The sequence below is a fragment of the Mus pahari genome, chromosome 3 (assembly GCF_900095145.1).
Source record: "Mus pahari chromosome 3, PAHARI_EIJ_v1.1, whole genome shotgun sequence".
In the NCBI taxonomy this organism is placed as follows: Eukaryota; Metazoa; Chordata; class Mammalia; order Rodentia; family Muridae; genus Mus; species Mus pahari.
Genome location: NC_034592.1, coordinates 147,264,897 through 147,279,496, shown reverse-complemented (window position 1 = coordinate 147,279,496; position 14,600 = coordinate 147,264,897). Strand labels below are relative to the sequence as shown.

The window sequence follows — 14,600 nt, the reverse complement described above, 5'->3', positions numbered from 1 at the left end:
CTTCTCCCATCCCTTCTCCCTGCCCCCAGAGCCCCACCTGCACTGGTTTCTTTTTTCCACCCTCATTATTTTCTGCTTCTTCATGCTCTCTACTTCCCTGGGGTAGGTTGGTGTAGTTGGCCAGCCCACTGAGCAGGGAGGATACCATGGGGCTGGTGTCCATCTCCTCCTACGGAGGAAAATGGGATCCGTGTTAGGAAGCTGGAGGGGCAGGGCAGCAATGGAGTGAGGAGCTGGATGTATGGAGATGGGACAAAGCTCCTGAATTTGGGATGCAATGGGAACAGAGGAGCAGGGAGCAGGGGGACGGGGGAAGGAAGTGCTGAGACAGGACAGAAGGACAAGAAACCAAGAGGGTAAAGCCAGGACAGACCAAGGAGGGGTAGGGAGGCTGAGGAAGAAGGTGGGCCTGAGGGAGGGATCTGAGGGAAGGCGAGAGCACTGATGGAGCCAGCATGACTAACAGCAGCCCACCTCAAACAGGGCCATGTTCCTGCCATCGTACTCTCTGCCCTTCTCCGTGTCCATGCTGTTGATGAAGGGACTGCTCTCTTTGGGGTTGCCATCGCCTGAGAAGGAGAGGAGTCAGGTGTGACACCAGTCACCGTGCCCTATCCACCCTGCTTACAGCTCTATGACCACGTTAACTGTCTGAGCCTCAGGTCACACGCCGGAGGGACTAGGGCTCGAGCTGCCTTCTTGCGTGATCTTAGTTGGCAGCATGGATAGAGAGCCCAGTTCACTGTTGGTGTGGTCTGAGTCCCTGGTGAACATGTGAGCCCTTCTTTGCTATTTCATCAGCCATGACACTGAAAAGTCACCAGAGTTATCTTCTTGGATATAAATGAGCCCATCTTAGTTCATAGGTAGATGTTTGATCCACCCTGGGGAGGACAGTATAGAACCTTGCAACCTGAACTCCCAAGGATACCCCCTTGGCATCTTATATTCTCCCATTCACTGTCAGACTCCCATGTGCCAATCAAATGGGCAGAAGAGCAAACAGCCAAAGCCAGGGGAGAAGAAGCGGTAGACAGGACTGCTAAAGTCTGTGACAGAAACGGACATCAGGGATGCAGGAGGGCACACAGCCCAGCCCAAGAGGTCACAGGAGGCTCCCCAGAGGAAGTGAAGTGTCAGCTGAGAACTGAAGGATGACTGGGGGGAAGGAGGGTGGCAGAAGGGTGTTCCAGGCAGAGAGAACCCAGAACAGTGTGTTTGATGTCCCAGATGTGGAAGCCAACAGAACAGGTTAAAACTGCTGAACAAAGCACGATCCAGCTAGAGACTTAGGAAGGGGCATACCGGGGCCTAGGAATGAACCGTGACTTTGGAAAAGATGACTCAGGACAGGCAGTGTGAGACTTAAGGAAGTGGCAGGCATCTTGAAGAACTTGGCCCTCAGCCAGAGGACAATGGGCAGTCATTGATGCTTTAGGCCAAAGAGTGTCGGGACCTGACTTGGGTTTTGCAGCAAGCCTTCTGGCTTCATGTGAGAGCTGCAGCAAGCAACTAGAGCATTTCCATAATCCAGGCAAGGGTTGACAATGACCTAGGTCCAGCAATATGGGGCAATAGGAAGACTCGGGCCTCAAGCATTACAGAACCATGGTGTGCCAGATGTTTGGGGAGGGGGGGGAAGACTACGGGATAAAACCTGGGGCCAATGGGTGGGATGAGGATGGCGTTTAATGAAGTGGAAGTGTAGAAGAGAGGAGTTTGGGGTGGAGAAGAGGCTGAACTTAGCTAAAGGTGATCCATCGTAGGGTCCAGAAGCTGCCTGGGCACCTGGAGGAAGCAATCTCCAGAAAGAAGCTGAACACTGTAAGGGCCAGAGGACACCACAGAGATGTGTTTAAGCAATGTGCCAAGGCAAGGAGAAACACTCTTGATGCAAAGAAAGCTCCTTCCAAAAAGACATGGGTTTCCCACAGACATAATTTCGTAGTTCCAGCTGTCAACCTCCCTCAGCACGGGAGCTGAAGGTCGACAGCAGACATCTTCCCGGACTCTAATGAGAATCACCATTGTCCAAGTTTCAAGTAAAGTTGAGGTCCTGTGGCCCCTGGATCTCCTAGCCCTCACTTTTTGAAATCCTTACCTGTCCAACTCTCTGCACTCTCCCTGCCTCCCGGGACCTTTCCTCAGCCACCCAGCTGGGGACCCATCTATCTCCAGAGCATAATGAATCCCAACCTGTCTGAAAACTGCAGGGGGGGGGATGCCTGGTCCAAAAATCACCCACCTCCACTTTGCCCATAGGACAGAAATGCCCGATTGCCTAACTAGACCCCAGCCATTCTTTTCTCACATTGGTGGGAGGTGGCAGGGTCGGGGTGAGTTACTGGAAATAGCAGGCCCATCCTCCCCATGGAAGCCAACACATAATAGATGCTTAGGAAATAATATTTGGAGGAAAATTCTCCAAGACTTCCGTCTCAGACTCCAGAATCTAAAAAGATCTGTCTGGGACCAGAAATGAAAGAAATGAAAGTGAGGTGTGAGCCCTCCCTCCTTTTAAAATGTTGACCAGATAGATGTCTTCTTCTCTTGCGGCAGGATACTGTGGACTAGAGAAGCTGGTGGGGTGAGAAAAACCCCTAGTGTTCAGGAAAGGGCTTGAGCTGGGAAAACTTCAGCACCAGCCTCTCTGGCTCTGGCTCTGGCTCCAGCCCATTGCAAAGGGATGCTAACTTGACCTAACTCAGAGGATGGTTAGGGACTCAGCTGGAATAGCACATGCCATGGTGGTGACACAGGTGTGCCTACTATTACTATTGCAGCTAACATCCTTAGCACACCTGGTACCCATCCAGCCTGGGCTCCTTGTCCCACATCCTTCTTTTAGCTGAAAGACTTAAGGGCTTCTCTGTATGGCTGGGTGCCTTTCTTAGAGCCATCCTTTCTTGGGTCCCGGTCCACCATCAGGAACGCCCCTCCCCTCTGTCTTTCGCGTTCCCTCTCAAGCTTGCTTTCTTTGCCCCACCAAGTGGCGCTAAACGGGCTGGAAGGGGGACATCCTGGCCGGAGACCCCATAACTAGGAGGCCTGATGCCGGTCTCCATGGCGACAGCGAGGACCGACCGCGCAGCGCAGAGCCGAGCCGGCCACGCGCCCGCAACCACTTATGTAACGCGGCGCGCAACGCTTAGCCAGACTACAGGCCCGATCCCGGCCAGGAGAGGAGCGCAGAGAAGGGGGCAGCTTGATAGGCTCGTCCTGGGTCCCGCCTTTCCATCCGCTGCCTGGGCCAGACGCCAGGCTCCCGGACCCATCAGCCAAGGGCTGAATTTGTCCCCTGCCTGGAACGCTAGACTCACTCGTTAAGGGGGATGGGGAGCAAGCGTCTGCATTCTCAATGGAACAGGACAACGAAGGGGAAACTAGTCCTAATTCCCTAGAGCCAGGAGTCTGGGTGATGGGGGAGAGCCTAGAGGCGCGAAAGAGACCGGCCAGACCCAGGCTGAGCCTTCCCCGCCCCCGCCCCAGTCCCGCCCCCTGGGAGCTCTCAGCCTGAATCGGCTTTCAATTAAGCTGCGGAGGCCAGAGCTCGCCCGGAGGAAACAGGCGCAGGCTAAGGAGCCTCCCCCGGGGCCTGGGGCTGAACCTGGAGGGAATCCCCACGGCAACTTGGGGAGAGAAAGGGGGCATCAGACCTCAAAGGGAAAGAAGATCTAGGTGACAGGGATAACATCTTTGGGGTCTTTGATCCAGAGGAGTCCTCATACTCTCCCTCGAGGTCAACACCCAGAACCTTCCATACAGTTCCAAGAATCTAGGCTCAGAGACAGGGGATCTTGGTCCTTCTTTGATCAGACCCAGGAAGTCTTCAGTGCCTCCTACCACCTTCATCAAGCGTCCAGGATAGACCTTCCCCCCTCTGGGACGCAGAATACTTGACCCAGGTTCTGGCCACTCTAATTCCAAGCGCTGGACTCTATATATAGAAAGAGAGTCTCCAGATGGGCCTGCTACACTCGGCGTCTAGAAATTAACAGAGAGGCCTAATAACTGGAAAGAACTGCTAGTCAGAACCCCGCTTCCAGCACACATGTGCCTCTTTACTAGTCCTTTGGGGACCCCAAAGAAGCACGGAGGTACAGTGAAGGTCGGTGGAGAATGCAGATGCTGAGGAATCCACTGAACCCATTCTGGGGAGCAGGGGTGTCTCATAGTGGAAGTCTCTAAGGGGGATGCCGGGAGGAAGTGGCACCCCTTCCCTTAGCTTCAGGAGCACTGCTTCAAGATGCCTGGAGCTGCCGCAACTGGACTTTACAACTCCCCTCCCCCTGCAGCCAAGGGAGCTCTGTCTGATGAGGTGACCCCAGGGTCACTGGAGAGATGGATGAGCTGGCCAGCAGCAGTTCTGTCCCCAGTATAGGACTCAGCCCCATGGGAGAATGGGAAGGGGGTGTCTCGAACAAAGGATCAGGGACACTGGTGCCCCCAGCCTTCCCATGCCTCTAGTTGGGCCTGACTGTGATCCAAAATCAAAGACCTCAGAGTCGAACCTGCTAATGTCTGCAAGCTCATGCTTCCAACTCTCGGGGTCTTGGACCATCTCCAGGGGAATCTCGACCCAGAGGGTCAAGCAAAGCCTGGGGGGCGTTTGAAGGCGCTGAGCGCAGACAGCAGGCACTGGAGATGCGCTAGTGCGCAGGGGACGCAGCGCCGCTTAAGGGTGGGGGCTGGGGGCGGCTGACAGCCGTGATGGATGGCTGAGACCGCTGGGGGGCGGCGAGGGGCCTGGAAGCCCGAGGGGGTGGCTGGCCCCAAGACCTCGGAGCAGAGAAACGGCAGTAAAGGGTGACGGAGAACCGGAACAGCACAAGGATTTGCTCCAGAGCCCCTCAGCTCCTGGCAAGTCTCTGCACCCACCGCATTGACTCCGCAGTGTCGCCACAGCGGTGGGGAGTCAGCCACTAGGACCCCGTTTCTGAAGCTTCACCAGGATAGCTAAGAGAGCTAACTATAAAGACTTCCCCCTTTGCCCCGCCCTGAAAACCACACTGTCGCCCGCCCTAGGGTACCAAGAGAAGGGGGGAAAGAGCGAAGAATAGGATCTTGCTTCCTGTCCTGAATAGGAACCCACGGAGAACCGAGAGGAAGAGGAAATCGGCAAAGTAGACGAGAAAAACCCACAGAAGTGGTAGCTTCAGGTTGAGATAAGGACTTCAGGAAGCCTTGGGGGAGGGGGTTCTGGTTGCACCAAGTGTCCCCTTAAGGAGACACCGCAGCCCAGACGAGAGCTATCATATGCCTCCAAACCCCAGAGCCATCACAACCGCTTCCACCACCACCTTTTAGCTGGAAACTCAAAGAGAGGAACTGCAGCAGACTGCGCCCCTAGAAGCTGCTGGTCCCTGCTCTGCGCCAGGACGCCCCGGTCCCCTCTCCGGGAAAGGAGCCTCCCTCCTGCACGTCGAACAGCACGTCAGCCCTGTTCTAGCTATTTCATCCCCTTCCCACAGCCTCTCCGGTTTAGCTAATCCAAGTCTGCCCCCAGGCCGTGGATAATTCCAACCCCCGGTCCCCAATCTGCCTCGGAGCGCGGCGCATTCCAGAACCGTGGACAGCGCCTAGCGCATTCCAATGGAGCTAGCCTCCCTGCAGCCTCCGGCATCCGCCGCCCCGGTCAGCCCCAGGCTCTTTTCTGCGGGAGGCGGCCCCGACTCTGCCCCCCATTCCGAAGCTGCCCTCCTCCTCCTTCTCCTCCTCCTCCTCCTCGCTGCCCCCTCCCCCGCCGCCCCCGGACCACTGCTTACCGGGGTTGGCTCCCCCATCGCCGTCCTCGCAGTCCGTCAGGTTGTTGAGCATGGTGGCTGCGCGGCGCCGGGCTCGGGATGGCTGCGCCGCTTCGCCCGCGCCCCTCTGCCCGCCTTCGCCGCTCGCTCGCTTGCTCGAGCTCTCTCGCTTGCTCTCCGCTCCACGGAGGAAGAAGCTGCAGTGCCCGCCCGCCCGGCGCACACACACTCGCACACGGACACACGCTCACACCCGCGCGCGCCCCCTCTCAGTAGCGGCGCTGCTCACCTCATCCCGTATGCAGGAGGCGTGAGCCACTGGCGGGTTTTCTTTGGGGGGGGGGACCGGAGGGAGGGAGGAGAGGGGAGAGAGGCGGGCAGAGAGCTCCGGTGGCCCCCTCACGGGAAAACTGGGGGCTTGCGCGGGTGGTATGGTGGGGATGCTGCGGGGGACGCGGCCCTCGCTTCCCTAGAGCAGACGCAGCCCCCCCCCACTCCGGCGCAGGCGGGGCCCGGCACGTGGGCAGGTGCCATCCCGCGCCCTAAAAATAACGGCAGGGAACTAGGTCGCGGCCGTGGGGAGGCGGCCCCGCAGCGGCTGCCTGACTGAGGGTCCGCGGTGACCCCTGGGGGAAAGATGTGGGGGGCTGAGGCGGCAGGGGGTGGGCACTGTGGAATATAAGGGCCTCAGGGAGCCTGTCTACCAAACTGGTGAGGTAAGGCCTGGAGGAAGGAGAACCAAACCCTTTCCCAGATTGGTGTCCTAGAGCCTGAAGCCTAGGAGAAAGATGGGGCCTAGGCCCCCATCAGTGGGGCACTGTGCTGCCCCGAGGGGACTCAGGTCAATGGGTCTGTTTGGCCCATTCTGTTTTTAAATCGGTGGCTGCCACTAGAGGAGTTGTAGAGAACTCTCTCATGGTGCTCAGGCTGGTTGGAGTCTCAGCAGCCTACCCCCCAAAGACAAGTCCCTGGAGTCCACACCACAGACAGGGGGATTTCTGATGTGGAATGATCTATGGATGAAATGCAGTGAGGAACAGGCAGCACTGAAGTCCTGTAGCAGCACTTCCTTCCCACCCGAGATGGTGCAGCCTCTAGGGAGGGTACGCTGGCCCCAAGCTGGCCAGGAACAGAGTGGGGGAAGGGGAGAATGAGGCCACCTGCCGGTTGGGGACCAGATTTTCTCCTGGGGCGGGAATGTCTAATCCTCTAATCCAGGATTGCTTTCTGAGGCTTCCAGACCGGACATGCTCTCCCGTCCTTCTCTCCTGAAACCAGCCCCTCCCCCAGAAGATTGATTAGCCTGAGACCCCGAAGCCAATCTTGGGCCAATGGTGGAGATGCTTCAGAAAGTGATATTTGAGGTTTAGACCCTTTGCATCTAGGAGATCAAAACATACTAGCAATGGAAAGAGAAAATAGCTATACAGTCACCCTGGTTCCCGGCTTGAATCCTCAAAATCCCTGGAGAGTTGTAGGACAGAACTCTTCATCTTATCTAATGCATAGCTTTCATTTCATAAATGAAAACAAAAAATAAAAAACAAAAAAACTAGGCCCCCAAGAGAGAAAATGACTGCCTCGGCACACAAAGCCAATGAGTAGCAGAATTCAGTCTAGAACCCATTCCTATTTACTCCAACTTAGGCCTCTCCTCAATAGAACCTCTTTTTAAATTGATCTTGCCTCCAATGAAAGAGACAAGAATACAATCATATCTACACTACCAGCCGCCTCTGATTCTCTGCTCCAGGAAAAAGAATAGCAGGGCTTGAGTCTGGGATGAGCTTTCCCCTTCTGTGCCCAGGTTAGAAATATGCAGGACTAGAGCCGACCCCTTGGCCTGAGCAGAAAGCCTCCCATATCTGCAGAGATACTCTTAATAGGCAGGTATTTTCAGGACCCTGGACAGGGCCGGTGGCCACACAGGCTCTATGGAATCTGTCAATGGTTTCAGACTATGCCAAACGTGGGGTCTTCCTCGATGGACTCAAAGATGCTTCTAAGGGATTTGCCAACAAGGGGCCTACGCCGTTTGGTTTTGAGGACACTCGGATAATCCATTACGATGGAGAGTTAACATTCAGACAAGATGTGAGCATTTGGCAATAGTGTGTTAGCTCAGCAATAAAGACACTTACAACCAAACCTGACAAGCCAAGTTCAGACCCTGGGACTCATACCGTTGAAGATGAGAACTGACTCTTGCAAGGCATTTGCACACATACACAATAACAAAAACAATTTAAGAAGGTATAAGTATTTGATACCCTTGGCTGTCCCAGAGCCAGTCAGTTATATGTCACACACACCCCAATCTGTATTATTCTGTAGGGAAGTGTTAAAGGGCAAAATGTGAAGTACGTTTGTCCGAGCAGATGTGTGGCGGCGAGGACCGTTAGGGCATGCTTCTTCATCTCTGGCCCTGGTGCCATTGCTTCTCTGATCACCCTGGGAGTAAACCTATCCCTGGGGGGGCATGTAGATCCCCATGGGAAACAGATGAAGGCCAGAGTGACTGCCTCACTGCCAATCCTCACCAGAGCTCTGACCTGGAAGGCTACCCAGGATGTGAGAAATTCGGGTTCTATCCTCTCCTCTGCTGCAGAATTCTGCTTATTCCTGGTCAAAATCAAATCCCTCTCTCTGGTCTTCAGCATCTGCATCCATAAAATAAAGGAGAGATTCCTCCCTGTCTTCTAAGAGTCTTAGATTAAGGCCATAGCGCTGTGTGAGAGAGCTTGTCTAATATGCACAAGGCTCCATGTTCAATCCCCAATACCACAAAAGTATTTGGGGGTACCTAGCTGAGGGTAGGGATGCACACCTATTAGGAGGTGCAAGCAGGGTTCTCAAGACAAGTTTGAAGTACGTTTGTCTGAGCAGATTTGTCTAGCATGGTCTACACATGGGAGCCAAGCCAGACAGAACACTGCAAAGTGAGTAGGTCTTCCTGGGGTGTACAGACAAGGCAAGGGTAGAGTCCCAAGGGAAGACCCTAAGCCCTTCAACTGACACCACTCAAGGAGGCTCGGTCCTCTCCCTCACCTTCCTAATGAAGTCTTGAGAAAAGAGAAAACTCATTGCAAGCAACTCCTACTCAGGCAGCCTTGGCCAATAAGAAGTGGCTTTCCGCTCTGGAGCCCAGGGACCAGACCACCACTCAGCCCCCTCCCCATGCAGGGGGGGATCCAAAGCCCTAGGAAGATGGAACAGCAGAGGAAAACTGGATACAACAGCTTAAGGGACAGCCAAGCAGGGTCCTATGTTTGAATTCAGAGTCTCTAAAATTCACACGCCCTTCCTCCTTGTCTCTCTCAGAAGCTCAGTGAAGCTGCCTCCCTGCAGGAGGACTGGGGTGCTAGAAAGGACTTCATAAATTATTTTTTTCCACTTACCACTCATGGTGAAATTGGAGTCTAGAAATGGAATGGAATGGGAGGCTGAGTTACAAATGGAGACTAGACCCAGCACCCGACCCCTAGGCAGGCCCTCGCCACTAAGCTGAAGACCCAACTGTATCTTGTTTCCACAGGCAGAGTATTCCCCCGATTCAGCTCCCTCACTACCCATTCTTATTACCCCATGACCTACCCACCTCCTGTCACAGAGCTAAGGCTCCACCCAAGACCGCTCTTCACCCTTCCTCCATGCTCTCTCCTCCAGACCCAGATCCCAGCAGTGAGTTGAGTCCAGTGCATAGCACACCCCACACATACAGGGCTTGCCGCAGAACACGTCAACCACCACCGTCTCCGTGGCAACCGGGGGCTTAATTAACAGGCTGCAGCCCCGTCACCATGGCAACAGCACCCCAACAGCCCCCTATTCCCCTGCAGACTCAGCCTATCTTCCCAATTTCCCAATCTGGACCCCTTCTCAAGTAACTCAACCCTCCCCTCACCCCGCCTGGGAAAGCTGGGGCTTGCAGATAGCTCTGGTTCATTGAGAAGAGAGGAGGGGAGAGAGGGGGATGTGAAATAGAGAGGGAGGGGGAAGGGAGAGAGAGGAGAGAGAGAGAGAGAGAGAGAGAGAGAGAGAGAGAGAGAGACCTGTCGCCATGGCAACTGCAGCCCTGTTCATAACCAGTTTGTTGTCATGGAGATTCCTAGGGCTCACCTTGGGCTGAGGTGGGCAGTGAGGTTCTGAGTCTTGATTGAAGGTGAAGAAACCAATTGGGCAGAGGTATCCAGCACCTCTCTCTCTCTCTCTCTCTCTCTCTCTCTCTCTCTCACACACACACACACACACACACACACACACACACACACACACACCAATAACAGCATCATTCTTCCCTATTTACAGATAGAGAGACTGAAACATGAGATCTGAGTCTGGGGAGGCCCCACCCTTAAAGATCACCCAAACCTCTCCCCTGATTGTTGTTGTTGTTGTTGTTGTTGTCTGTTCAGAGGGCTTGGTTTGGTTTGATTTTGAACCAGGGTCTTTATTACCAAGGCTGAACTGCCTTAGCCTCCTGGGATTACAGGTGTGACCACCACCACAAACTCACCGTCACTACTATTATTGGAGAAAGGACTCTTTCTACTCTATGCTACAGACAGGTAAACTGAGGCCCAGGGAGGGAAAGCAGTGTGTCTGAGATGATGCCACAGAGCTTGGCCTGGAACATAGGTAGCCCATCTTCTGGTCTTGCTTCATCCCTAGCAAAGATTATTTCATTCTTCCTCTTCCTCCATAAAGGCACACCCCAATTTCTGTGAGCCTGGCCAGCCCCAGGGTTCCTTTCCGTTGTCCAGGCTCCCCCTGAAAAGCCGAGGCAGGGGGTGTAGGTGGAAGGGTATGGGCTTGGCTCAGAGATGCAAGAATTTGTCCCATGTCTACTTCTGTCCCAGGAGGTCACCATCAACCTTCCTTCCCCGGACCCAGAGAGGCAGCTGAAGCATGTGGGTATATAGTCCGGCGTTAATGGTGCACTTGAGGCTCAGCCGCTCACCTACCCTCTTCATCCCTGGACGTCCTGCAGCAGGTAACACGCCAAGGGGCAAATCCTATCTCCTGGGCCCATGGTAAAACATGATGCTCACACATGTGTGGTTTGCCAAGGTCTCCCCATTGGCACTCCCAGCCTTATACATGCCTTCACCACTCCCTTTGGGCCTGGAGAGATGGGGAGAGCATCTCTTTGAGCCGCTGACTGACTGACTCTTACGTCTAAAGACTCTTATGTCAAAAGCAGCTGTGGAAAAGACAGCAGATGCTAAGTCCCCTCTGGGAGCGTTCATCTAATTCCCAGTTCAGTGACCTTCATGCGGGAGGTGCTCGAGGTCATCTGAGGGCTTGAGAGGTAAAAAAAGTTACCCAAATCATGGCAAAAGGGAACTTTGAGTGATCTCAAGGATGCGGACACACTGACATGTCTGTCACACACATGAGAACAGCATGTGATGTAGGAACTCACTGAGTACCTGACAGGCCATGCAAGCTGCCGAGAGATAGTTACATCAAGACATGCGCACAGCCTCAGCCACAGGCACACAACGTTCCACACACTTCCCACATACAATTTGGACAGTCAAATCCCGGGCCTATATTTTACTTCAGTGGTGCAGGTGTTTGGAGGGTGTAAATGGAAAAACTGAGCCATCCCCTTGGGACATGAGTCCCCAGCATCTTATTCCCAGGCCAAGGTCTGAGGAAGAGGAGGAGAGGTGGCAAATGGGGAGGAGAAGGAGAAGATTTAGAGCCACATACTCTGGTCTGATGAGCACTGGTCACTCACTGCTAGGCTTTGGGCCTAGAACTGAGAACACAGACAGGAAGAGACATGGTCTCTGTCTTTAATGTGCTTGAACCAGCATCCACTGTAAATGTGCTCTGATGGACAGGCTGAAGGGGAATAATTACCTCTTCCTGGGAGCGAGGGAAAGTGAAAAGGGATCACAGAAGCGGTGAACGAGAGCTATAACTTACAGAATGAGCTGGAGTTTTCCTAGCTTGTGGAAGTGGGGCAGGGTGGGGGTGGGGTGAGCAGGATGAGACATACCAGATGCAAATGAAGAAAGAAACTGAACGACAGGCTGAAAGGTTTGGCCTTTATCCGATAGTGATGGACATCTTAGTGTGGGATGGGTAGACCTGGCTCTACCGCCGGGAGATCAGAGAGGAGGCTGTGGCCCTGGATGTGTGAGCAACATCACAGGCTTGGACCAGGCCGGTGGGTGGTGACCGACAAAGGAGAAATGTAACAGAATCCAGGATCAGTTTTGAAGGTCAGTGGCCAAATCACGAGAAATGATTGGATGTGATGAGAAGAGAAAACGGTGATGAGGTGTTGAAATTTTTGATTCTGAAACGTTTGATAAGCCATTTTTAAAAGAAGAAACAAGGGAAGTTACAGCGGGAAGAAACCCGAGTGTTCACAATCCGTGAGGTGGTTGGGTCACCTGACTGGAACCTGCGGAAGTCCAGACCTGGAGTTGTCCATACCTTGAGGAACCATCTGAAGGAAACCCCCCAAAACAGGCTTGTGTTAGCTCCAGGCAATGCGAGCTCACCCGCGGCTCATGAGCGACCCCTAGCGACCAGGGAAGGCTCTCTCTCCCTCTCTCTTCCCGGCCTTGGGGCCGCTCCAAGCCTATTCGACCCTCTCTCCTTCCAAAGGAGAAGGGCACAGAACTAGGAAGAGGGGAAAACCCTGGGAGTGACCCTTGCAGAGGGGATTGTTTCTGTAACCAGGATGTCACTTCTTTTCGGAGAGCCAGAAGGATCCCTTTGCCCTCGCCAGTGTAGCTGAGTGTGACTTCCATTACAAGATCACTGAACTGTGCACCCCCATCTCCAGCTCAGCTAGCCCCTCCCCCCAGACGGAGATGAGTGCCCAAGGATTGGGACTGGGTCCTCTGACATCCTTCCCGGACCTAACTGCCTACGATTCAAACTAATTTCCCTGTCTGCGGTCTCCTTTAGGGATTACCCAGGCATTCTCTCTCTACATAGAGACAGAAGACTGGAGAAACCGCTGGGCATCAAGGATCCGTTAACGTAGCTTCTGTCTCAGCGACCCCACCCACCCAACCTGGCCCTACTTTGATCCTCCCAGCCCAACCCGTTCGGTTGGCCCCCCGAATCGACCTAGGCCTGCTTTACCGCAGCTCTGGACACCCCAATCTCATAGCCCCCGCTCCTTGGCCCCACTCCCTCTCCTCAAGGTCCCCACCTCCTTAATGCTTGGGCCTACTTCCCTCCAGACCCCGGCCCTCAGTCTCCAGCTCGCCCCTTCCTCCCTAGCCCCTGCCCCAGCTCTTCTCCTGGTCCTACTTGCTCCCCTGTGGTCCCGCCCACCAGGATCCGGTCACGCCCCCTCGCCCTTCCCTCTGGGGCGCCCCAGGTCCTTGGGGCCGCACTACTGTCCGCACCCTGCAGCCCCCTCGCCCAACCCAAGCCCCGCCCCACTCTGCAGTGGCCCCGCCCTCTCGCCCCGCCCCCAGCAGTCCCGCCCCCCCCCCCCCCGCCCGCGGCCTCTACCTTTGACGTCTTCCCTCGGGAGCCGGCGGGGGTCGGCCACCGAATGCCGGCGGGACTCTGGGTCAGCGGAGGCGGTGGACGCTGCGGGGGGCAGCGAGGTGACCGTGAACCTGCGGCTCATGGCGCGCGGGGCGGCGGGATCGCACAAGTGGCCGCCGCCGGGCTGCTGGAGCGCCAAGAGCTTCCCCGCCCGCCGCGCGCCGCGCCGGGTCCTAGTGCCCGCTGTGCCCAACCTCCCCAATCTGACCACTTCTTGTGGCCCCCCCAGACTCTGAGTTTCACCAGAAGAGCACCCGAGGAGCCCACCCATATATGAGTCGTTTCTCACGGAGGGCTTCCCCACCTCTGCTAGGTTCTCCTGAACACCTGGGCCCGTTCACTCAGCACAAGCTGATGGATCATTGTTGTAGGCAACATAGACCTCTGCCCGTACTGTAGTGACCATCAACTGGCTACTTGCCTTCCTGATTCTCATGTTCTAAGGAGGACATCAGAGAAAGTGTGTGAGCAAATAGGTAGATATGAGACTATGCCATATCTTAAGAAGGAAAATTGGGGCCACTGATGAGGAGAACTAAAGGGTGACCTGAGAGAAGGGGTCCCAGAAAGCCTAAGACTTGAGCTAAGACCTCACTTGTAATGAGAACTAACAACGCAAAGATCTCAGAGAAGAACTCAGCAGAAGCAGCAGCGAGTGCGTAGGTCTAGAGATGGAGCTCGGTGGAGGGATGCTAGCCTAGCTCGCACAGGACCCTGAGTTTAAGCCTAGGCATTCTTGAGTAACAAGTACAAAGGCCGGGGGGTGAGAAGGAACCTGGACTGTTCAAGAACCAGCAAGGATGGCCACAGTGTCTGCATCAGAGTGAATGTGTGATAGACATGAGAGGCAGAGCAACCTCTTGAAGGCTCTGCGTGCTCATTTTATGTCAACACAGCGAAAGCTAGAGTCATTTTAGAATCTGGAAACCCAACTGAGAAAATTCCTTCACCAGATTGGTCTGTAGACAAACCCGTGGGACATTTTCTTGATTGGTGAGGGAGGGCTCCACCACTGTGAGTGGAACCACCCCTGTGCGGATGGTCCTGGGTGCTATATGAAAGCAGGCTGAGCGAGCCATGAGGAGCTAGCCAGTAAGCAGTGTTCATTCTCGGCCTCTGCTTCACTTCCGGCCTCTAGGGTCCCTGTCAAACAACCTTTTGTCCCCAGATTGTTTCTAGTCAGAGAGTTCCTGTCACAGCAATAAAATCCTAACTAATACATTTTTTAAAAGGAGGAACCTAAGGGTTTTTATTTTTAAGATTTATTTTATTTTATTTATTCTATTTTATGTATATGAGCACACTGTAGTTGTCTTAATACTTGCC

General features: G+C 54.5%; 1 protein-coding gene across 2 annotated transcripts in view; it reads right to left on the bottom strand.

Annotated features, from left to right (window-relative positions):
* The window catches only part of Slc12a5 (solute carrier family 12 member 5), a 38,254-nt gene extending 24,869 nt beyond the window's left edge, over nt 1-13,385 (bottom strand). Inside the window, exons 1-3 of one of the 2 annotated variants that reach the window (XM_021192172.2) lie at nt 13,236-13,385; nt 475-569; nt 38-169 (exon numbers count right to left, since the gene is read on the bottom strand). In XM_021192172.2, the coding sequence (XP_021047831.1) occupies nt 38-169; nt 475-569; nt 13,236-13,356 (348 nt within the window). In that variant the 5' untranslated portion in view covers nt 13,357-13,385. Of the gene's footprint in view, nt 1-37; nt 170-474; nt 570-5,765; nt 6,233-13,235 lie in introns of those variants that run through there. The other variant, XM_021192174.1, reaches the window with a different exon arrangement.
* Nucleotides 13,386-14,600: the final 1,215 nt, after the last annotated feature.